At 41.7% G+C, this 24000-nt stretch overlaps 1 protein-coding gene across 3 annotated transcripts in view; it reads left to right on the forward strand.

The window, feature by feature from the left end:
- Positions 1–6: 6 nt before the first annotated feature.
- SWT1 (SWT1, RNA endoribonuclease homolog) overlaps positions 7–24000 on the forward strand; it is a 26190-nt gene continuing 2196 nt past the window's right edge. Inside the window, exons 1-18 of one of the 3 annotated variants that reach the window (XM_008635397.2) lie at positions 7–210; positions 785–859; positions 2968–3026; positions 3715–4453; positions 5440–5511; positions 5638–5694; positions 6299–6428; positions 6568–6669; positions 8182–8370; positions 8725–8818; positions 10024–10160; positions 10820–10968; positions 12234–12372; positions 13178–13323; positions 14456–14664; positions 15553–15681; positions 23060–23126; positions 23832–23896. In XM_008635397.2, the coding sequence (XP_008633619.1) occupies positions 794–859; positions 2968–3026; positions 3715–4453; positions 5440–5511; positions 5638–5694; positions 6299–6428; positions 6568–6669; positions 8182–8370; positions 8725–8818; positions 10024–10160; positions 10820–10968; positions 12234–12372; positions 13178–13323; positions 14456–14664; positions 15553–15681; positions 23060–23126; positions 23832–23896 (2549 nt within the window). In that variant the 5' untranslated portion in view covers positions 7–210; positions 785–793. Of the gene's footprint in view, positions 211–784; positions 860–2967; positions 3027–3714; positions 4454–5439; positions 5512–5637; positions 5695–6298; positions 6429–6567; positions 6670–8181; positions 8371–8724; positions 8819–10023; positions 10161–10819; positions 10969–12233; positions 12373–13177; positions 13324–14455; positions 14665–15552; positions 15682–23059; positions 23127–23831; positions 23897–24000 lie in introns of those variants that run through there. The other 2 variants (XM_017736488.1, XM_017736489.1) reach the window with 2 other exon arrangements.

Consider the following 24000-nt stretch of genomic DNA (forward strand, 5'->3'; position numbering starts at 1 on the left):
GCTATGCTGGCAGCGCCCTGGGCTCTCCCCTTGGAGGGAGTGAGGGAAGAGGCTGCCGCCCCTCAGCCCTCCGTGGAGAGGCTCCCTCAGAGCCCGGTGCTGCCCGCGCCTCAGGGCGGAGCCACTCCCGGGCTCCCCTGCTTGGGATCTGGGGAATCGCCTCGGGAGCTCCGGGTGAAGCCTTCCACAGCTCTCCTGAACTTCCTGTTGGTGTGTGCTGGTTTGTGTGGAGGGTGGCGGAGCTGCTGCGGGATGTCACTGTAATTCCTCCGTCCTCGGGAGGGAGCGAATGCGACAGTCACATAGTCGGGACTGCCTTCAAGAGACACAGCTTCAGTTGGGTTGGAAAAGCCCTCCAAGCCCATCGAGTCCAAGCTATGCCCGATCCCCACCCTGTCGCCAGCTCAGAGCACTGAATGCCGCGTCCAGGCCTTCCTTGGAGACCGTCACGGATGGGGACTCCAACTCCTCCCTGGGCAGCCCCTTCCAATGTTCGATGGTCTTAAAACTTGGTTATACGACTCAGTGTTAAAGGATGCTTGTTTCTGTTTGTTTGCTGGTACAAAATAAGTGTCTCTAGGGAGGTGTAGTCGCTGTGCTTTCTACTCAGGCGTTCCCTTAGATGTGAGTAATTAACCCTGTTGAGATCTGCTGTGGCTCTGTAATGAGAAAACAAAAGAAGATTATTAAAGTATTTTTCTCTATGCAGTTAAAATTTATTTTTATCTCATCTGGACCTAAAAACTTGACACAAGTAATAAAGACAGCACACTTTTTGTCGTAGGATTTGAAGATGTCTAAAAAGAAGCTGAAGAAACTAGCTGGAAAGGAAGACTGTTTGGATGGCCAGGATGACAAAGTAGGAGCAGAAATATTACTACTTTTATTATCTTAATTCAGTCTCCTAAATTCAAGAAAACATGAATTGTTTAGTGGCCTTGTGGTAGAAGGATGAATCCGATTTAAAGACAGGGTCATAAAGAGCAGCAGGAGGGTTGAGTTGGTCAGATAATTAATGATGTTTTTCTCCAGAGGCTGTGAGTAGTGTGCGAATCAGAAAATAGGAGACTTTTTTTATTTTAGCATATCTTTCTCTTTGAGGAAAGTTGGGTTTAATACTGGTACTGAAACCAGTGCTGTTTTCTTGGACTGTTCTGTATCTTGGACCATATATCTTAATTTTCTGATTAACCACAAGTTGTCCTTCACAGCATTTTGGTGAGCAACTCTCAAATATTTCCTTCTAGCCACTGAGACATAAATTAATGACCAAAATTCTCAGCATATTCTAGTACATCGTTGTGTCTAGTGAGTCAGTCTTCACTGAATCACTTGTAAAATGCAGGTACTACAGGAGTTGTCATCTTTCTGGTCACACATGTGGGTAGCTTCCTATTATTTTTTATTGTTTATGTCCACTTGTGACAAGGTGTTTTCTCTCAGAAGTGCAATACATAGTTGATAAAGCAGTAGTTTAATAAATCCACACTTAAATTTGCTAGATTTTTTTTCCACTGGATTTTGCAGAGAATATATATATAAAGTAAGAGAGCTTTTACCTGTGTTCTCAAAATTTTTTTGCAAGTGTTAATAAATTAGCATGATATTATGGCCTTATAAACTGAATTATTCGTGTTAGATGCTTTTTGATCATAGAGAAAATGTTGTTCAAAGTCAAATATTTATAACTATTTTTTCTTCCTCTGAATTCCTTACTATTATTCAATTTTTCTTTTCAAATTGACTTATCCTAAGGTGCTTTATTGTTTGTTTTTATTTTACTTCTGTAAGTAAGGGTAAACACTTGGCTTAAAATCTCATACTGTAGCTTATTTCCATTGCTAATGCTTCTACCAGTTTGAAGAATACAGCTTTAACAGCAAAAAGATAAGGAAACCTCTAATAGTAGCAAGTGCCCTCCAGTGTGATCCCAGTATGGGTGGGAGGTGTCTTATACCCCAAACTGATAGTGTTGGGAGAAGAGGAACAGTAAGAAAGTTTGCTTGTGATGACTAAATTAAGTGAAAATTTTCAAGAAAAGGAGAAGATAGGTTGAAAAGAAATATTAAAAATGTCATGGAAACTCATGGTTGTTGGGGAATAGGCCTTGAAGAGAGAAATGATTAACTGAGCAGCTGGAAATGGGTTTGTTACCACCAGAAGTTGTCCCAGCAGCATCATGAGCTCCACCTACCCCAAGGGAGCTCCTTCACTGCCTTCCAGCTGGTGGGGACAGCAGGGAGGTGGATGTGACCCCGGGGGGAGCCTTTGGAATTGTCTGTCCTTCTGCTTTTTCTGTTGCATTGCAGCTCCAGAACCAACCACAGGCAGAAGTTCTCAAAACTGCCTTAATTTAGGACTCCCCTGGTTTCTGCAAGCCTCTGATTTTTGCATTAAGTGCTCTCTAGTGTGGAAGTAAACCAGCTAAGGCCTCTCTAGGTAGGAAGAATCTCTGCTGCAGTGACCTAATGGCCTCATGGAGTCAGCATACCCCCGTTATTGAAGGAGTGAATTATTTGTGAAAGGATGAACTGTCTGAAGCTTCCTTATCCAAAATAATCCATATGTTACTGTTCTCTGTTGTAACTTCCTACACCCTGCTGTGGTTTTGGGAAAACTGAGTCGTCTAATGTGAGGTGTATAAAAAGTACCTGCCTGTGGGACACATGGTTTTACCTGAGTGCCTGTGAATTGATCATGGTAGGAATATTACTATCTCGGATCTGTAGTTGTCAGTGTTGTAGTGGGCCGTGTTGAATCATTTTGTAAGCATTAAAGTGCTCCATGATTAAATCATGAAGTGCTGCTAAACCCTTTGCACCCTTATCTTTGCATGCACATCCTTGGCACCCTTTGACAGTGTTTCTCTAAGGAGCCAAACCACTCAGTTGTGACACTGTCTTACAAAGGTCTTTTTTTTAATTGCAGTTTCCTCTGTAAGCCTCTGAATTTTTTTTTTTCTTTCAGAACTCTGAAGACACAAGATCTTACAAGCACACTGTGAAAGGAGAAACAGAACTTCAGAGGTAAATTCTCAATCTGTCATTAAATAGAACTACTTAAAAGTATAACAATTATAGACCCTTTAATGCTGAACTGAAGACTATTTTCAACCTGTTTACCAAATAAAATACAGTGTTTTTACTGGTCTTTCTTTGGATATTTTAAACCTAGTGTACAGTCAATATAATTACTGAGTATTTTCTCTGCTCTTATAAGAAAGTTTCCTAAAAATTTTTCACATAATTCACAATTTCTGTAGAATGCTACTATATTCCCATCCATTGTTCCCTTTCCAAGTTCTCCAGTCAGTGCAGGATAAACAGTTTGAAAGCTGTGTGTGTTTTGGCACTGTGTGACCAAGCTGACCTTTTAGGATGACGCACCTCCTTTATCACTGAACTGCTGTTAAAACTTATCTGTGTGATAAGAAGAAGCTCGACTGTGTAGGGTGTCTCTCAAACCAACAGTAAGTGCAGAAAAAGCTTTTTCTCCATTTTCTTAAAGCTAAAGTGGCTGTACAGTGGAGAAAGGTAAATCAAATAAATGCTATATCAAACTATTTTGAAGGACAGATGTTGCTCCAAGTCATGTTTAAGAGCATCATGCTCAAAATGCTTAGCTCTAACTGTCTAAATCAAATGCAGGTGCCTTTTTTGTTGCTCTTTTCCATTAACTGAGCTAAATTACATTACTTCCTTCATGTTTCTGTAGGTCCAAACCAGAGAAAGATGGACAAGAGAAGAAGCGACACCGAAGTTCTAGTGTTTCCCACAGTGCTGATGGAAGATCCCAGGAAAAATCTCCAAACAGAAGCAAAACCCTGGATGGTTCTTCAATTCAAACTGAAAAGCAAAAGAAAATAGTGATCCAGTTTAAAGCCAAAGAAATCAAACATGGCAAAACCACCCGCACTCCTGATGTGGTGACTGCCAGCAAGGAAAGAAGTCGCTCTGATGGAACAGAAGGGAAAAGGCTCTGGCACAGCTTTGAACTTCAGAGGGACAAGGCACTGAAGAAAAAGAGAGAGAAAGCTGAACTCTGCAAACTCAAGCTAAAAGTAGAACAAACTATGTTAGAAAAGTTTAAGTCCTCTGTGTATGAGGTACCACATAAAAAGGCAGAGGGCTCAAAAAAGCGGAGTGAAGATGTCAGAATTCCCAAAAAGCCACCTGACAGCTATGCAGGGACTGGGCATGGTGATAAACCTGCCACAAAGGAGCCAAGAGCATTATCTAGCTTCTGGGAGGAAGAGGAGGAAGAAGAATATAAGGACTTTGCTGTGAAGAAGAGGCACATGAGTAAACACAGATCATCACACTCCTCATCAGAAACTCTGCCACGATGGGACTCTTGGAAGCGCAGAAAACATGGTGCTGGTTCTCCTAAAGCTCCTGGGCACTCAGGGACTAAAGAAGGGGACTTGGAAGCCACAGCACTGTGCTTTAAGCAGGTAATGAGAACCCAGTTCTTTATGTAGGTGTTTCAGGCTGGTTTCTCAATGGCAGACAGATTTATACCAGCAGACTGTCTTACAGAATCCAGCCAGGTTTCATAGCTAACTAGGTGGATTTTTCTGATCCCAATGTAAACCTTGTTACCATCTTCCTCAGCTAAATGTTAAACAGATCAGAAGAGTAAAGGTCTTGTATGTTGGGATTGTGTCACACATGCTTCCACAGCTTTGCTTTGCTGCTGGGGGTGTGGAATACTTCACTTCAGGTATAAATCAGCTGATTTTTTGTTTTGAGCTGATACGGTTATTTCATTCTTTGAATGAATAAACTGAACCAATGAAAACTTGCTGCCAGACAGAGCATTGCTGGCAGAGTGATGCCAGGAGACCTTGGGGTGGATCTGGGACTAAATTGGTATGTGTGCTGCAGAACTTCCCTTTTATGTGTGACGGGTTTGTTTCTAAGCTTAGGTTGAGGTGCAGAGCCAAACACAAGCCGGATCTTGAGCACGGGGCTTTTTTGCTGTTGTTCTTGTGTAAATCCCCAGCATCTTTGGAGATTCCAGTTTGTGTTACGGTGGTGTGAGCATTTGTGTGTATGCAAAGAGAGTTATTATGTGCAAAGCCAGGGGGTCATTGAGGTTGGAAGGCGCCTCTGGAGATCATCCAGTCCAGCCCCCTTGCTCAAGCAGGGTCAGCCAGACCTGGTTGCCCAGAACAAAGGATGGAGACTCCACAACCTCTCGGGCAGCCTGGTCAAGCGCCTTCAATGTGCAAAAGTGAGAGGTTAATGTTCAGATGGAATTTGCTGTGTAATTCACAGTTATTTATTTAAAAGAAAGCCATGCATCTAAGCCCCATTGAAATTATACTGTAGATGCTAATAACTGTGGTTTATGTTCCCTATTCACTTGGGAATACCCAGTGTTCTCTAAAAAGCCTTCTAAGATATGTGTTGTACTTCTGTTCCTGCTTGTTTCTAGAATGTTGAGGTCCCGTGCACGTCTGACTCCTACCAGGGAGGTGAGGTCAGAAAGCTTGTGCCTGTCCCAAAGGTGAGTGAGGAACTTGTTTAACACTGTAGGGCTGTATTTCAAAACGCCTGATGTGGGGATCTCTTGTTCCTCAGTATTCCTTGGTATTTTGTGGTGTTGGTAGGGTTTTTTTAATTATTCCTACAGAGCTCTGAAGACTTTCCACCCCTTCAAGACAGTCAGAACGCAGAAACAGACCAAGAGGTTGGTAATGCTTTCATTTAACACTTCTGAGTTGTCTTAAGAGACCAAGGGCACCAAGGCTGTGTAACTGGAGAATTTCATGACCTTTCCTAGTATTTGGCATTGTTGACTCATGATCCACACTCCAGAAATGTAGAGCATTTATTTAAAAAACTAAGCAAACTTGCTAAAGTGCTGCTAATCAGGAGCTGTCTGAGATAACGAGTGTCTTTCTGTTACCATGTACAACAAAGGGGCCTTCATAGTTGCTCACATGCTCCAGCTGTCTAATTTTCCATCCTCTTAACTTTTTTGTTGGAAGAGAAACATTTTTTTTTAAGAAGTGCCTGTTAGGAAACTTGCAGTTTGTGTAACAAAAAATGCAACAAAGTTTTGGAATACCAGGTAGAAAGGTCATAAATCTTTCTAGGCCGTATTTTGGATGTCTTTAGTGGAGCATATGCAGAAGTTCTCATGGCTTTACATTTCCTGTGCAGACTTAAAATTTTTCGGACATCATTTTGAGGCAGTTTTAACAGCATTAATGCAAAGGTATCTTTTTGGGGAAGAATCATTAAGTGATTCCTTCCAATGGATTGCACACATGCACATTTTCTTGCTGTAGATGCAGATAGTTGAAGACTTGCACGTTGCTCGTGTGGAGAAGAGGATGGCCTTGTCTGTAGTACAGACCTGTGGAGAACTTACAAGCATGGAGATAGATCTTCCAGAACAGGATTTAAATATTTCTGCTGGTATGCCATGATTGGATCTGCTTTGCTCTCTAGATGCAACCAGTAATTACAGTTACTGATGGTCTGAGTAGGGAGCACACAACTGATTATTGTTGCTGTTTTCTCTTTTTTTCTCTTCTTTTCTCTTCTTTTCCCCTAGGGGCTTTTAGTTCTGGTTTGAGCATCCTAGTGGTGATTGACACAAATATAATGATTAGTCACCTTGAGTTTGTGAGATCCCTGAAATCTGAGGATATACCAGGTATGGGAATATGTTCTGATGAGTAAGACATTGTAAGAAGAACAGATGCTGTAAGAGCTTCAGGCTGCCTGAAGGAAACCAAGCCTGCATTCCTTAAAAAGGGCAGCAGGTTTCATGCAGAGGCAGAAGGCTCACACTTGAGAGCCTGGTTCTGTGAACCCAAACAAGCTGCATCCTAGGAAAACCTCAGCTGTGGAAGCAAAACCTACTGTGCTTATAATAAGACCATGTACCTGCAGAGAATCATGGCAGATATTCCCAGGAAAATGCTTGAATTCCTAGACGTAAATAAGTTTTAACCCTTTCTAAGAACATAATTTGAGCATTTAACCCATTACTAGTGATAACTCTTATTTTCTAGTCTCCTTTTATCATTTATTTTTCTAGAAAGAGAATTTAAAGTGTGTTGAGGAGTCAGTCAGTGCTTTGTTTCTGTCTTGGTAAAGGTGACAGAACTGAGCAATTTCTCAGAAATTCAGAATGAGACCCTGGATTTAATATCTGGCTCTAATATGCTGGGAAGCTGTTGGTTATTTGATGTTTGCTGGGTTAGGATCATGCATGTCAGTTCTTGGTAAGCATATCTGGAATCTATCAGAATGCTTAGGGTGCTTTGATGCTTTCAGCTAAGGAATACACTTATTCCAGCCACCTGGAAAATACCTGTCCTAAGGGCCTGAGTGATTTTCAGGAGTGTGTCAGACTGTATTTCTCCTCCCAGGTTAGGAATGCTGTTGTCTTATGTACACTGAGATGCCTTTTTTAGAATACTGCAACTCCCAGTTTATGGTCCTGCACCAGACCCACCATGCTGGTGATTGCTAGCCTATTTATTACAAAACAGATGGTTATTAATAAATTGTTTCAAAATTCTGTTCTCGTAATGTGAATGAGAAAGAAAATGGTTGAAGTATTTGTCATGGGTGGACCAACAGAACAGTCATTAAACTTCTGATTTATCCTGTATTTCATATAAAAGCTTTAAAGTTCAGCCCATACTTACCTACAAATAAAACCATGGTCCAGTATCCACACTTCCTGTTCCTGGTTCAGGAGTGCTGGCTGGCAATGAACACGAGCTTTTTTCGCTGCTTGTTTTGGCACAGTGACTGCTCTGGTCACTCAGGTGCGTGCAGCCTGGTATTCCAGCTGCTGTGTCACCTTGCTGCAACATCTTACAGCGAGTCTGTGCCAAGATAATTGCTGCAAATATGTGTTACAATGTTGTCAGTGCATTCTGCTGATTAAAATGTGTCTCCCTCTTGTTTGCCTCATGTCACTTTTCCATGTAATCAGTGTAGTGCCAGATTGAGGTTAGATTAGAAAGAGGGAACTCAGCCTTTTTTGGTTCTTTTTCGAATGCTAGATTCTCTCGAGCAAGGAATATGAGAACTATTGGCAATAAGTTGTGAACTTGAATAAATATGATGCTTGTATTGAAAGTTCTCTGTAGCAGTTTGTGTTACTTCTGCAAATACCTTTGTTTATTGGTGGTGGTTTTTTTCCTTCCAGGAGTTGATAGACTTGCATTAATAATTCCCTGGGTCGTCCTACAAGAGCTGGACAACTTGAAGAAGGGGAAAATGTTGCAGCATGTTCGGGACAAAGCCATCCCTGCAGTGCAGTTTATCTACAAGTGTCTCAAGAACCAGGATTCCAAACTGTGGGGGCAATCCATGCAGCTGGCTTCTCAAAAAATGTGTAATACATGTGCAATCCATTTGTGCTGGGTACTTCATCCTTGCACTTCACCTACCGGCAACCTTAGAATTCTGAGTTTAACGGAGACTTCACTCTGCAGTTTGCTAATTAAAATGAGCTAATGTCTTACAGCAGCTTTCAGAGTGTATCTAGGCTGTGGTGTGCAAATGCCTTATTAGTGCTAGTGCTGTGTTCACTATCTGTTGTTTTATCAGTTGTTTCTTACTTTCACCTTGAACTTGTCTCCTTTTGTGGGGAGTATTAAACGTACAAAGAGCACCATGAGTGCAGGGAGGTGTTTGTGAGGCTGAGTTGTACCCACATCCTTCAGCTGTGTCTGCACTGCCTTTGCAGATGGGCTGAGCGACGAGAACAACGATGACCGCGTCCTGCAGTGCTGCCTGCAGTACCAGAACCTCTTCCCACAAGCTCTTGTCGTCCTCTGCACGTGAGTTCCTGGGTGCCTTTAGCTCTCCTGCCACACTGCTTTCAAATCAGGCCTTAAAGAAAGAGCAGTTTCTGAAGTAAGCTCTTGGAAGGGCAATCACCCTCTTGAAAGCTAGAGTAGAAGGATATAATAAACCACTAAAATTGGAGATGGAATCACCTTCATGAACTTGAGGCCTGAAATAAAATTCAGCTTACTCAATATTCAATTTTAAAACTTGTTAAAGCATAGGTTTCTCAGATTTTATTCTGGTTTCTCATAAAAAATACTACTGAAGTTACAAAATAGGAAAAAATACGTGAATTAGTGATTGAGATCCAGTTAGAGACTTCATCCCTGTTTCCAGCCAGGCAAGCAGAAGCAAACGGGGTTAATCTTAGAAAGAGGGAACCTGGAGATGGATTTGCTGCTCTTCCTGTTTGTGAAGATAACAGCTGACCTCTGAGTATTGATTCTGAGTTTGATACGAGCAGGTGAAGCCAGTTTGAAGGACTAATACTCCTTGGCTCTACTTGCTCTGGTCTTGGCTAGAACCAGTTCCTGCATAGTTCAATGAGTGGGGTTAAAAGTCTGGGCACCATTTGGTTTTTTCAAGTTGACACAGGTGGCTGCTGAAAATGCCACTTCAGTCACAGTATTCATAGGGTAGTGATGGTGGTTTTACATTTCACTGATCAAAGAACAGAAGGTGACTTCAGAACTGCTTTTCATCCAAAAAATCCCTTTATCCTCTACCAGTATAAGCAATGGGAATTTTTGAGAAAGTACTGGGATGCAATTTTGTCCTGGATTTTTAAAGTAGTTCTGCTGGAGCAGGACCTCAGAATGGCATCTGGGATAATGATTTGGCCAGTAGAATAGTACTAAAGGGTCTCAACAAGGAGAACTAACTGTAGCCATCAAATAAGATATTACTGTCTCAGAATTATTGCCTGGTTTGCTTTCTGAGATCATAGCAACTAAGCATCACTCCTGTAGTAATTATAGCTATTGTTTTCTGAGAGCAAACCTAGACCGTGAAACACTTTTCAGGATGTTTCTCATTTTTACTTAATTCTCCGGTTTGATTTTTTGAACTGCTTCTAATTGCTTGAGAAAGAAAACTTTGTCTATATAGCGAAGTTCACAAAGTAAGTTTTCCAAATACAAGTTTTTTCAGTGTGCTGCTTTTATTCCTTTTTTGACAACAATTAATTCTCTTCTAGGGATGATAAAAATTTGTGTAGTAAAGCCATTGTGAGTGAGGTGAAGGCATTCTGCAAAGCTGATCTGGTCACTGCTCTGCAGAATGTGAATGCAAACAGGCCCCTGAACTGTGAGGAGCTGCAGCAGCCAAAGCAGGGTGAGTCTGTGGAATATGCTGGTTTGTGAGTGTGTAAGAATCAGTGGGGCAAAGGGAGAACAGTTCCTACTATACCTTCAGTTTTCCTATGCTTTGAATCCTTAGGAATGTTTTTTGTTTGGGGAAGGTTTTTTCAAGGGTTTCCTGAAAGTTTGAGACTTTAATTAAACCATCTGTCTCAGAGTTCTAGGAAATTCAAATATGATGTGGTTCTATTTTATAGAAAAAACACTGTATGAATTTTCTGTGTTTAGAGTAATTTAAAAGGTGTCCTGAACTTTTTGGGACGGAAAGAGGTTTTTTCATTTGTCCAAAGGTATAGCTTACAGAACTCAGAAGTGATCATCTTGTGCTTGCTGGTAACCCTGCTGGCTGTATATGATCTAAATTATTTAAGGAAAAAGAAATGTCTAGTAAGATCACTAATGAGTAATACTCTGGAGAAATTAACCTTCTTGGTTAGTAGCTCTTAATTAAAAATACACACAGTACAAGTGGGTATAACTAGAAATACTTGAAACCTAATTAGGTATAGCCCATCTGCTTTATAAACTGAAGTGCAGTCTGTCTTTATAGACACAAGTTCTTCGTGCACCATCAACATGACTTAGATATAAACCCAGTTTCAATGAATACCTTTTGTGTCGTTGGTTTGACAGATACAGAATTTGGGAAAACAAGAGGCGATGCTGGTTTTACTGCACAATTCCCAAATGTGCTTCCAGACCTCGAAAGGAACTTAGGAGAAGCTTTGTCTTCTATTTTGGAGACTGAAATGAAACTTGCATTTGGAAACCTGTGGATGGAGGTGGTTTCTTACATCAACTTGCTTGATATTTTGATTATTGAGAGGTTTGAATGTCCTTAGTATTTTATTGCTATTAATACCTGTGCCAAGCCAAACCCAAGTCATCCAGGTCCCTGATATAACAGTTCACTGACAGGGAGCAGCTCAATGTTCACTTCTAATATTTCATTTTATAGCAAGATTATCCTGTTTGACCAGTAGTGTGCAACATGTGCAGTATTTTAATAGAATTTTAATGACACGGTAACAGGGGTGCTGATTTCTCAGTGTGAAGTTTCAGGATTCTTTTTATTAGTGGCATTAAAATTCTATTTCAGCTTCTCTAGTCAATTAAATCCCCACCCTGTAAATACATCCTTCAAGAAATCATTCCATCATGTTCTGTATAATATTGAGGCATTTGTTGCAGGCATTTTTTCCCCACCAGAACAGCTGTGGATAAAACTGTTCACAGCTAAATTGATTCCAGTGCAGATACAGAATGACAAGGGTACTAATGAGAACCTCTAAACATTCTTGCAAAAGTATTGTTTGCAGAAGATAAATACCCATGTACAAGGCACTTTCAAATTGTTCATGCTTTACTTTAGATTCCATTTCATAGCTTCTACCAGCTGGGAGGCTGTTAGAAGTTTAAATTTATTGCAGATAAGCCTCTGTGGCTTGACAAATCCCCCAAATCGTGGGGTGACTGTTGTTTCCCAAACTGCCCTGATTAGCTGCTAAGCTTTTAATCACTTCTTGATTCACTTAGTTAATTTCTTTTAACATCTCTTGAAATACTGGTTTCGCTTGATAGTAGTTAATTTCAGGTTTTTTGCAATAGACATAATTTACTTCATGTATAAATAGTCACAGTGTTTATTTTTACTTTGTAACTGTACTAGAAAATCAAAGGCATATTTATTGTTGGTCTTTTTGTTCTTGTTACTGTTGGCTTTTGTGCACAAGTAACTCATTAGATCAGTTTTGAGATAAATCGAAAGTATTATTTTTGAGGAATGGGGAACCAAAAATTATGAGACTGACTGTGCATTCCTTCTGAATGAGCATCACTGTTTAACCCATGATGCTGCTGGATCAAATCTTTATTAATAGATTAAACTTGTTAAATCTGGATGTGGTCTTATTTCTGAGGAATCACTGAAATTCTCCTTCAGCAGTCACAAATCATCACATTCTTGAAGAATAGAGCAGTTGTGGAATGTATAGGAGTATGTCTAAATGAAAACCAGCCTTTGAATTTATTACATACTCTCTTCCAGATCCTGTATCTGAAGCCACCATGGACCTTAGCAAACCTGCTGAAGTGTTATAAAAAACACTGGATGGCTGTTTTTGGTTATGTGGTGCCAAGGAGTTTACTTTCAACCATTGAATGTCTTTCTAAACACCTTTGTGCAGGTAACTGTCCCTGAGAACATTAATTGTAAACTTGTAAAAAGCCTCCCTGTTCTGGTTTGAGTTACAGAACTGACTGTGTGTATTAATGGTCACCAAAGTCTCTGAATTATTTTTAAAAAGCAGATAATCCTTTTCCCTCCTTTGCCCCCATGTTACGTGTGACCAAATGATCTGCATTTGCCAAATAAATTAGGGAGGAGCAAAGGATATTGAATGTGGTACGTGAGGGCAGGGAGGTTTGTTTTAAAAAGAAGCCAACAAAAAAAGACCCACAAACCATCCATTTGTTTAAAGATGTCTTTGAGCACTTGATTTTGACAGACAGACTGGTGAACTCCCCCAGAGGGTTTCCAGGCTCCTCAGGGAATGGTCCCGGCCCCAAGGCTGCCAGAGCTCCAGGAGCATTGGGACACCGCTCCCAGGGATGCACAGGGTGGGATTGTTGGGGTGTCTGTGCAGGGCCAGGGGCTGGATCCATGATCCTGGTGGGTCTTTTCCCACTCAGGATATCCTGTGATTTCATGGTTTTACCTCTCTGGGATATTGCTGTTCTGCAGAATTATTTTAGATATGCCAGTTGATCCTCATGCAAGATCCCAGGATAAATTTGGAAGGCTTGGTTAAGGAGTGAGCAGTCTCATGCATGTTTCTCTGAGATTGTTGTACCTGATGCTTCTGAACCATTTTCCTAGGCTTTTCACGTGCTTCTGTTAATCCAGGTATTTGAGTATTAAATTTGCATGCCAAGACTGATAGCTCCTAACATTTCTTTTTTCTCTCTCTCACATTAATGTCTAAACATCAGATAAACCATTTGACTCCTCAACAGTGCGTATCCTGCTCCAGGAATCCAAAAAATTGCTCCATGCTTTCAGCACCAGGTCAGACTACAACGGTGTCCTGCCCCAAGCTTATGCTGAAGTGACAAAGCTGTGTGAGACTCTAGGGGAGGTAAGGGCAGCTTTGGTGTTTGTCCACCTCACCCCATCCTCGAGTTGTTCCACATTCCAAACCTGGCTTAGATTTCTTAATTATTCCCATCATTTCCACTGATTACTCCAGGTAATGTTGCTGGGGTGTTTTTTAGATGGAGAGACCCTGACTTTAACTTTTATTTTCATGCAGTGAATATCTGCTGATACATTTTTTCCCTAATGTAAATGTGTTAGTATTGGAAAGGTGACTGAAAATCATTATTTTGTCTTAGTTTTTTCTATTGCATTGTAGCTGATGTGCCTTAGAGATGAAACTTGCTGTTTCACCTTCTGACATGGGTCCCATACTGCTGTTCTTAGGTGTGTTATTTCAGCTTTCATTGTCTTGGTAGCTGAAGACGGGACTCCCTTGTATCATGTGGTTTGTGATGGTTACTGGGGATTGTCCTGACACCTTTTGTGTTCTCAGAAGTTGATCTTCACTCACAGCTCAGCTCTGAGTTGCTGTGGAGGAAATTTCATCTGTCTTCGTTATGGTTACTGTCAATTCTGTATGTAATGGCATAAAAACTGGAGTCATGAGCATGGATGAAATTCTTGGATTTATGGGAAAGAAGCTAGGTCAGAACAGCTGTAAAGAGTTCCTAGTGTCTTTGGAAAAGGCTGAAGGGGAAAGGAGGAAGGTCAGGAGTTGACCTGTGCTGGGACCTCTGTGCGATGCAGTCAGCCCTGAACCTGACATTCTGCTGCCAAAAGAATCAGGCTCTGTCTGAAAACTTGTCAGGAAGGAATTCCTCCCTGTGAGGGTGCTGAGGCCTTGGCACAGGTTGCCCAGAGAAGCTGTGGCTGCCCCTGGATCCCTGGAAGTGTCCAAGGCCAGGCTGGATGGGGCTTGGAGCAACCTGGGCTAGGGGAAGGTGTCCCTGCCCACAGCAGGGGGTGGCACAGGATGGGCTTTAAGATCCCTTCCAGCCCCAACCATCGAGAAAGGCTTTGGATGCAGAGACTGTAACCAAGGTAACTCAGAGAGTTCAGTCTTGATTTCTTGAGCATTGCTTAAAAAAAATCTGTAGAAGTGTGTAGATTCTGGTTTTCTGAAGCTAGGAACCAAATACATTGATTATTTGTTTGCTGAACTGTTTTATAAGGTGAGGGCAGACAGTGAGCAGGATTTATCAGAAGACATCATGGTTCTTTCAGAAAATGCTGCATGTGAAAAAATGGAAGCCACGACACCCAATCTGCAAAGCACTGAGGAAAAAGAGCTACATCCCAGCTTTCATGCAGCTCAGGAAAACAGGCACCAGGAAATCTGGTCTGTCCTGGAAGGTGTTTGGAACACCATGAACTTGTACAGGTACAGCTTGCTAAAGGGGCTCAGAACTAACACATAACCTTAGATAACTTTCAAACAAGCACACTTTAGAAACAGTGCTTTTTACCCTGTTATTAATCTAAATTGACCCCAAAAAAGAATATCACACAGAATTTGGGAGTATGCACATTGTTATGTCAGTCTGCTGCTCTTTTTCTGCGCAGCAGCTGAAATAAGTTGCCCTGAAAAATAGAGTTGAAAACTCCACAAGTCTGGGACATCCATGAAAATTTTATATTTATCCATAAAATAGCATCTGAGATCTTAATTTTCCTGTGGTTATTTTCTTTCCAGACCCAGTGGAGGTCATCCAGCTTATGCAAAATTCTGTACCCTATTTTAAAACTTGAAAATCAATTGGAAATAGAAAACATTTTGTTGTTAAGCAAAATCCTACACTTTACAAAATGCAGAATCTAGTGTATTTCCTTTTTCATGTAAACTCAAGAATTGCATGGAATTAACTCCTCTTCCATCTAGATGTTTTACCATTGCTTTTATTTTGGTTATTTTTGAAAAATCTGCTGGAAACTCACTGGGATGCCATATCTTTTGATAAAATCAGAATAGGTACTGTGTTTTTTCTTTGTTTTCTTAGTCTGGAATCTCTTCCGAGGAGGGGCTCTGAGCCAGCCAAGCACAAAGGAACTCCATTTCTGGTGGTCTGTGAGGACTCAGCTAATCAGCAGTGATAACTCCATTTCTGCACTGCCATGTATTCTGAGACTGTTTTAGATAGTGTGATTTATATTTTACCTTTTTGTTTTAATAGACAAAATACAAACACACAACACACACTGAGTTTCTCTGAATTCTGATCTTTTTTATTAACTGCTTTTCTGTCTCTTCTTTATTTTTTTTGAATTTCAGTATTGAGCTATTCCAGAAGCTGGACCCCAGTGCAGTGACCATGGCTGCCAAGGCCTCGTTTGAAGAGGCTTTTTTGGGCCTGCAGAAGCTGTTGGCAGCTGTGAAGGACATCCGTGAGGGCATTGGCAGGTGAGCACTGCAGCTGGGCATAAAATGTGCAACAGGCACCTGAAGTCACAAAAATTTGAAATATTTCAGCACCAAACCACTCTTTATTCTGTGTGCTTAGTGACATGACTTGCAGTAAAAATCCTGCTGTCAAGGCTACCTTGAACTATTTCTTGGTAGCAAAAGATCATGAAAATGTTGCAGACATGGAGATCTCTTGTAGGGAATTTTTTTTTATGTCTGGGATTTGTTTGCCAGTGTTTGACCAGTGAGTTGCCTCTGCTCAGGTGTAACTGGAGCTATTAATGATTGATGGTTATGATTAATACATCAGTTCTGATGGCAGGAACTTTGAATAATTCAGGGCATTTGTGTTTCAACTGTGAGGCCCGCTCGGATGGGGGCAAAGTTCCAGTAGAGTGAAGGATATAAAGTTTTGGGGCTTTGCTGTTCCCAGTTCTAGAGTGTTCTTCATGACAGCCATGACGACGACAATCAGCTGGATTCTCTCTTTAGGCAGGATAATGTTCCCTCTGTCTTCATAGAATCACAGAATCCCAGAATGGTTTGGGTTGGAGAGGACCTTAAAGCCCAGCCAGTGCCAACCCCTGCCATGGGCAGGGACACCTTCCACTGTCCCAGGTTGCTCCAAGCCCTGTCCAGCCTGGCCTTGGGCACTTCCAGGGATCCAGGGGCAGCCACAGCTTCTCTGGGCAACCTGTGCCAGGGCCTCCCCACCCTCCCAGGGAACAATTCTTTCCCAGTATCCCATCTAACTCTGCCCTCTGGCAGGGGGAGCCCCATCCCTCCGCCCTTTTTCATACAGCACAAAAAATTGGAAGTTTCAGGAAGAATAAGGAATCTCCTGTGTAGACTCGGCTTAGTCTTTTTTTCATGGCAGTGAAATAGAGATCCATTCAAAGAATTGCAGTCTTTCTTTCAAAGATTAATGATCAAAATATTATAAAATTAGAAGCAGAAAAATATGGGTAGAAATGTGAGCTTGAGCAGCTGAGTGCTGATGGATTCAATTTATTGCTGGTGGGTTTTTTCCCTCTAAGGAAATTGTTTCAATAAAGCAGGTTACTGCTAAACTTTGCTGTCTTCATTCCAGTCCTAACGTTTTTGCAACAGATCCTGTGGTATCAGTTTATAGATGTGGTGGGTGACATTTAATGGGAATATGGAATATTCAGGATGGTTATTTTTGTGTTGCAGAGGTGTTTCATTAAAAACTGCTGGTTTTCTTCATATAGGAGAGCTCTGTAAAAATAAGAAATCCTGAAATGCACAGGCTGACTGTTGGAATGGAGTAGTTTTCCTGGACACTTTGGAAATGCCTGCTCTGATGTGCAGGTTTGCAGTAGGTGGCATTGTGGAGCAGGAGATGGGGAGAATTTGCACCACGCTTTCGCTGCTTTGGCCTTGAGTGGAGGGATTTAAGGGAGTTTGAGACTTCTGAGGAACTTTTCCCAAGAGTCAGGAGCCAGGTTGATGTCTCATTGCAGTTTTATGAATATTTCAGAGTATCAAAGCAAAAATTCAGAAGTTTTCATAGAATCAGAATGGCTGGGGTTGGAAGGGACCTTAAAGCTCATGTTGTTCCACCCCCTGCCATGGGCAGGGACACCTCACTTTCATTTTGCTCTAAAACTGACCTTGCAGTGTATTTATTTTTCGTGATTTTTGAAAAAATATCTTTCAGTGACTTTATCTAATGTCATGAGTGCAGAAAAGGAGGCACTGGAGAAAAAATAGTGAGGAAGTTCTGTCTTGAATATTTGGAGGTAACACAGCTTTAGTGATCAAACACAACTGGTTCTGTGGTACCTTCTGGTCCCTGCTGTTCAGAACAAAGAAGAGAGAAAACATCTTGTGAAAGTTTGGAAGCTTTACCAATAAATCGTATTGAAAGTTCAACTGCATTAAAAGTTTGGATTTTCAGATTGTTAAAAGCAATCAGAAAACATGATGATACTTTTTGAGATAAATGTAGTGATACCCTTAATCATAAAAAAAATACTGCACCAGTGGCACTACCCCAGCTATTCAGGCTTGATGGCCAGAACATGTTAATGACAAATAAAGATGTGGAAAAGAAAAAAAAAAGCTGTTTCATTGAAGATGTCTCAGTACCAGCTTTTGACACCTTACCCTGTCCTGGTAGCTTTTGTCGCACCATGCAGGTTTTTCATTTTATCTTGGCTTTTTCCTCTAGCAGCATTGGTAGCAGAGTGGTGTTTATATTGCACAATTTTGTGTGCTAGAGATGGGTTACAGCCTTCAGCTCTGGAATTAAGAATAATCATTATGGTTAGCATATTCTAACTATATTACTACTGGTAATGAGCGAGAGTTGTTAAACCTCTGAAATTCAAGCATCCAGTAAAATTGTGAACCCATGACATGATTTTAAATAATTTTGGATTGAAGTTTTCTGAGTGTTCTCGCTGGTGGTTTATATTTGTATTTGGGTTGGGTATTATTTGGAACCAGTTAATTGGGGCACCTCATGTAAGGTCTCTTAAATGAACTCTTTAAAATAAAATAGGGGTTTAGATGAGCTGACGTTTGCCCTCAGCTGAATAGAACTTGTGATTCCAAGCTTTTATATGCACTCCTAAAGAACTGGACATTGTCTTCATGTTTCCTGCCAAGTTTCTTTTAGATAAGAAATCCTTGTTCATAGAAAAGAAAGAAAATTTAGTCTTTGGTGAATTGATACAGTTATTTCTAGTTGGATTTTTTTCTTTTCATCTGTTGGCTAAGAAAGAATTTTTTTGTTCATATGCCACCTTTAAAATCACTAACAGTTTATAGCATATACACTTAGATACAGGCCTCCTAAATATTTGTACTAATATGCTGTCACCTGTAAAAATATTTGTCTGTTACTGACTGCATAAGGAGCCTGAATTCTGCTTTTCTAATCTTTTATCTAAATGGAATTTCTCTCACACTCCCAGTGGTTTGGAAAAATGCGGGTTAGTCAAGGGCTTCATAAACATTTGTAAATTAAAAGTGTAATTTCTTAAGATTTTAGTAGTGCAGGAGAGCATTACCATATCAGAACTGATCCCTGAATCGAAATAATTTAAAAACAATTCTGCAGTTTTACTAATTTTAGTACAGAATTCCACAGATGTAGAGAAATTGTGCCCTTTTTATTTTTTCAGCTGGTCACTGGAGGAATTGAGATTTCTTTTCCTTGGTGTCTCATTAGAGAATTTTCTTCATTCCCTCAGGCTCCTGTGGCAGTTAATATTTTCTGCCATAAAGTTCCAATAAAGTCTCTAGATGAAGAGCTCTGCCTTTGATCTTGCTCTGCACACAGTCTCCTTCTGGAAGTAAAATGGAGATTAGCTTTCAGTTCAAAATATCAGACATTCCAATCACTACTTGTTGGATCTTTATGGTTTTATGCATTTAGGTGAAACCTGAAACTGAACTTATCTGCAGCCTTCTCTGCTGCCAGGCCCAAATTTGTCCTTTACCCACTGAAATGTTCTGTTGTGTCCATTTTATTGACAACTCTACGAAATAAAGCTCAGCTAGAGCTGGAACTGGGCAGTGCTCCCCAAGGGGCAGGGCAGAGGTGGTGCTGTGCAGCTGCTCACACTGTGGTGCCTTCAGAGCACTCTGAAAAGCAGAAGGGTTTCAAACACGGGGTTGTAAAAGACACGGTGCCTTGAGCCTGTAAAGCTAGAGGTGCCAGCAGGGGGTAACAGCTGAGACACTTCCACAGCAACGGAAATCACGAGCTTGGCTTCGGTGCAGGGAGAAGTCCCCTGAATTTCCCAGCTGGCTGCTGTGGAAGCAACCCTGGCCTATGTTGGTGGCTGTAACTCCACTGGAGCCCCTCGGTGCAGTGCAGTGAGGAATTGGTAATGAGCCACAGGGAACTTCGGTGTTTCCATTTCCCATCTCCTTTGCTTCCTTGAAGTTCGGTGTTTCCTTTTCCCATCTCCTTTGCTTCCTTGATATTCGGGCTGTGAGGTTAAAAGGGGCTGTTAATGCATGAGGCTGCGTTTTCTCCCATCAGATCCCAGCCTTTTAGATGGAGCCCTGGATTTGTTAACTGATTAGTGCTCTGTGCCAGCCCTGCCAGCCTGAGCAGTGACAGAGGGACAGCTGAGTGGGACAGGCCTTGGGGGCAGAACTTCCCCAGGGTGTGACACGGGATTCCACACCATCCCACCAGACCTCCCTTGTCCCTGCCCTCATGGGGTCTTGGAGCAGCTGGAAGGCTGAGCTGCTTTCACTGCCATTTGGGTTGTGGGTTGGGCTTTTTCACTTCTGTTTGATAAGTTCATTTTCTGGTTCTTTCCAAATAGGCTTTGTTTTCTCCCAGATCTTCTCTGTGCACAAGTGAGGAACCACATCCTGAGCTATTTCCTATCCATTTCTGTTTATTATTGTATCTTACACCTTGTGTTTGGCATCAGATGAGTGACAGAATGGGAGATAAAGAAATGTTGGGAGTGGTTTGGGAAGCTCTTGAGATAAAATCACCAAGTCTGACTGTCTCCTTTCTCCCTCCTGCCCCCAGGACAGCATTTAACCTCCGACTGGTGGCAGGTATCCACAGTCATTTCTCGGGTCTTTCCATGACATTATCTTCTCTACCTTACATGCTCAGTATTTCCAGAAAACTGTGTAGAATCACACTGGAGTTCTTAGGCTGAAGCTCAAGTACAGAATGGGGGGTGTTGTAGTGTGGTTCTGCAAGGCCAAGTGATGCCATGGATTTCCACCCTCTGCTTTTGAACCAGTGTGGAGAGAGAAGCAGCAGTGGTTAATGTTGTAATGGTCACAATACTGAGGTTCACATGGCTCCTTAGAACAGTTTGATGTAAAAGCCCTTTGCTTCATGGATTACAGATTTAGAGGATGTTCTCTAGACATTTCTGTAGTTGAGGCAGACTTTTTATCACTGAGAAACTTCCATGGAAACGAGGGCAACTTGATTTAATGAAGTAATAGAGGCAGAGTCAGTGCTCATACAGGTCCAGATTTCCCAGTGTGCACCTTCCCTTAAAATGTCCATTTTCCATAGCACAAGGTGGTGGCTACAGGAGATGAAAGGAGCATGAAGTGGTTGAAAGCAGCAGAGAGCAGTGGTGCTGTGAAATCATTGCTCTGCAGACAGGAATGTGTCAGTTTTGTACAGAAGAATATATTCCCAGACTGGAGCTGGTATTGCAGCCCCTATTTAGCTGCAGACACCACCAGGCTGTTTCATGAATGCTGACCTGTTGGGAATCTGTGGGGGAAGTTACGGTGCAGGCTCTTCCTCAGCAGCTTCCCAGAGCTCTGTGTGGAGCAAGGGCTCTCCCCTCAAAACAACAAATCTCTTTTATTTGGAGCTGCTGTAAAAGTTGGAGCCAAATGTCAGACTTCTTATTCCGTGGTACAAATCCAGAAACCATTGGCATCATCCAAGCAAAGGCCATAAAATGAGGTACAGGATTTAACATTAAGTTACTTGGATGATTATTTACACAATTTGGTTTTTTTTCCCAAAGAACTGGAGGCACAGTGGGTTTGTCCATCTACCTGAGGTCTTGCAGGAATACACCCCTTGCAGGGATACACCTGATATGTTCCCTCCATCCTTCCTCTGGAGAGGTCCCATGGCAGCTCCATCACTTACCCATGTGTGTCCTTGGCACAGCAGGAAAAATACTGATCGACAGACCTTGCCCCAGCATTTTGTGATGGCCTTGGGGTGAGGTTGTTCATAACACCTTTTGTGTTGTGGCCACTTGTGCATCCAGGCTGATGCCAGCAGTCGGGCAGTTTCTGACTGGACTGGAGGGAATGATTCCATGAGGAATCAGCCTCTCCCAGGCTCGGGATGCTCTGCTGCCACTGCTGCAGGTGCTGGGTGTGATAGGCAGAGCTGGCACTGCCTGAAGCTGCCAAGGGGGCATGGGAGCTGCTGCGTGGGCATGGGAGCTGCTATGGGGGAATGGGAGCTGCCAGGTGGGCACGGGAGCTGCTGGGGGAATGGGAGCTGCCAGGTGGGCACGGGAGCTGCTGGGGGCATGGGAGCTGCTGGGGGGCAATGGGAGCTGCCGGGGGAGTGGGAGCTGCTGTGCAGTTCCAGCTGCCGGGATTCCCAGCATTTCCAAGGAGAGCTGCTGGCAGCTTCTCCCTGCCGGGGTTTTCCGCTGTCAAAGCCGATTGTCGCTGAGGTGCCCGCGGAAGGCTCTGAGGTGTTTTTAGGCAGAGCAGCCAGTTGGTTCCCTTCCTGACTCACAGTTGGCAGGTTTAACGCAAACATTTTGGGTACTGCTTCTTAGGAAGGGGGGGAAGAATGCGTGACTAATTTTTGGTGATAATTCCTACCAAAAATGATGAGAGAAAGCAGTGGACACTCCAGTCACAGTAAATCCTGTGCTGTGTCATGGTCTTCCAGCTTGCTTCAAACACAGGGTCCTTTAACTGGGATTTTTTAGCTTATTCTGTTACTTTCCTGATTTTTTCAACTCCTAATTAATTCATTTATAAATGAAGCTTAGAGCTTGCAAGAGGAGGGAGAGGAGAATTTGGGTACTTTCCCATGGGAAAGTAAATAGAACTTTCCCCAGAAGATTTTTTCTTTTTCCAAGTCCAGTCATTATCTTAATCATTATTTAACTATGTAAGACTTAAAAACCAGAATTTTATCAATATTTCTTAATATTTATAAGGTGTTACTTGTGTTTTAATGTTGATTTTAAGGTACATTATACAGCATTTAGGAGGGTTCTGCTTTTCCTGGTGAATGCAAATAAAGTTGCACTGAGGTGGAACTAAATTGTATCTGTCTAAATAGATGAGGATATTTAATTTTGTTAAAAACCAACTTCCTTACTGGATGAGGTTTGGAGCCCTGCGGAAAAGGGTGTCCATCGAGGTGCTTCATTAAAGCCACCTCTCTTCAGCTGCCACATCCCGCTGGCCCTTGGCAGTTTTAGGTGGTGGTTATTAGAAGTAGCAAAAATGGGAAGTGAATTGCAGCATTTGGGCTGCACATGGGAATCTGGAGGGAGCGAGTTAAAGCTGGGGTGGGAATGTTGTATATCCTGGGAAGCTTTGCTGTGGTTCCACGTGAGCCCGTGGGCCTTGCTGGTGGGCACCAAAGGGCTTTCAATTACTGCTGGGCTTCCTCCCTCCTCATACAGAAGTGGGTCACAAAAACATGGAGGGAATTTTTAATTAGGAAAAGCCTCCAGAAAAGTTCTCACAGAAATAATAAGCTCTTTAATTCTGTTAGAGGAGTGGAAGGGAAAATTCTTCAAACTTCATCATTTCCTTTTTGTTCAAGTAATTTTTTTTTTCCCTTGAGGATTTCTGGCTTATTTTTTAAACTCTTTCATAGAGTTAAAAGCATCCCCAAACTTTTCTTTTTCAGAATTTTGACCCCAACCAGCAGTTTCCAAGATATTTGGACCCTCTATAACTTCCTCAGAAGGCATGAGGTATGATATTTTCTTTGGTGTTTGGTCACTTCACTTACAGCTTTTATTTCAAGTAGCTCTGAGGTCATGTCTCATCACTGTATTTCCACTAAGAATTTAGATTCTTCACTCTTATTTATTAGCTGTTGAACATAAAGATAGATTTTTGGTTGGATTTCAGCAGGTATTTGAGTTGCCTGTGTGATTTGCTGAGTGCTCACTTGGTGTGAATGATTTGCTGTTGAGAGTAAAAAGCCTTGAAATGAATGGTTTTAGTAGAATATTTCTCTATTTAATACATTACATATTTCAGGCTTGCAGTGCTCTGCTGTGCAGGGAAGTATATTTGGGGTTTGGGCCTTCACATGCGTTTTTGGAATTGATGCAAGTCAGAGCCTATTTCATTTGAGGTACATACACACACACACACACATCTATATGTACTTATATATGTGTATATATAAATAAAACTATTGGTTAACTTGAGAGGGGAGGAAGAATTATTGAAGGTCTTTTAGATTTGTGCAGAAGTGGTTAGAAAATGGAGCTGGAATTTGTAATATTAGATTTTATTATAAGATACAGGATGTCTTTTTTAATGTACTGTCTCAACTTGAGAGCCTGTTAGGGAATACATGAGCTGTATCTGCTATTCCTACTGTATAATTGTAGCAGACATGTGATACTTGATAAATGACTATATGAATTCTTTCTTCTTTGTGTTAGATCAATAACAGTCTGAAATTCACTGCTGAGGAGCTGTATGAGTGTGTTTCACAGGAGCTGTACAGGTGAGCCAGTTACTGACCCCATTGGGGGGGTTGAGGCAGCTTTTTCACATGTATTAACCAAGGTACCATGAGAGGAATCATCCGGGTCAATAAAAAATCCCCCT

This window comes from Corvus brachyrhynchos, unplaced genomic scaffold (assembly GCF_000691975.1).
Source record: "Corvus brachyrhynchos isolate BGI_N302 unplaced genomic scaffold, ASM69197v1 scaffold155, whole genome shotgun sequence".
Taxonomy (NCBI): domain Eukaryota; kingdom Metazoa; phylum Chordata; class Aves; order Passeriformes; family Corvidae; genus Corvus; species Corvus brachyrhynchos.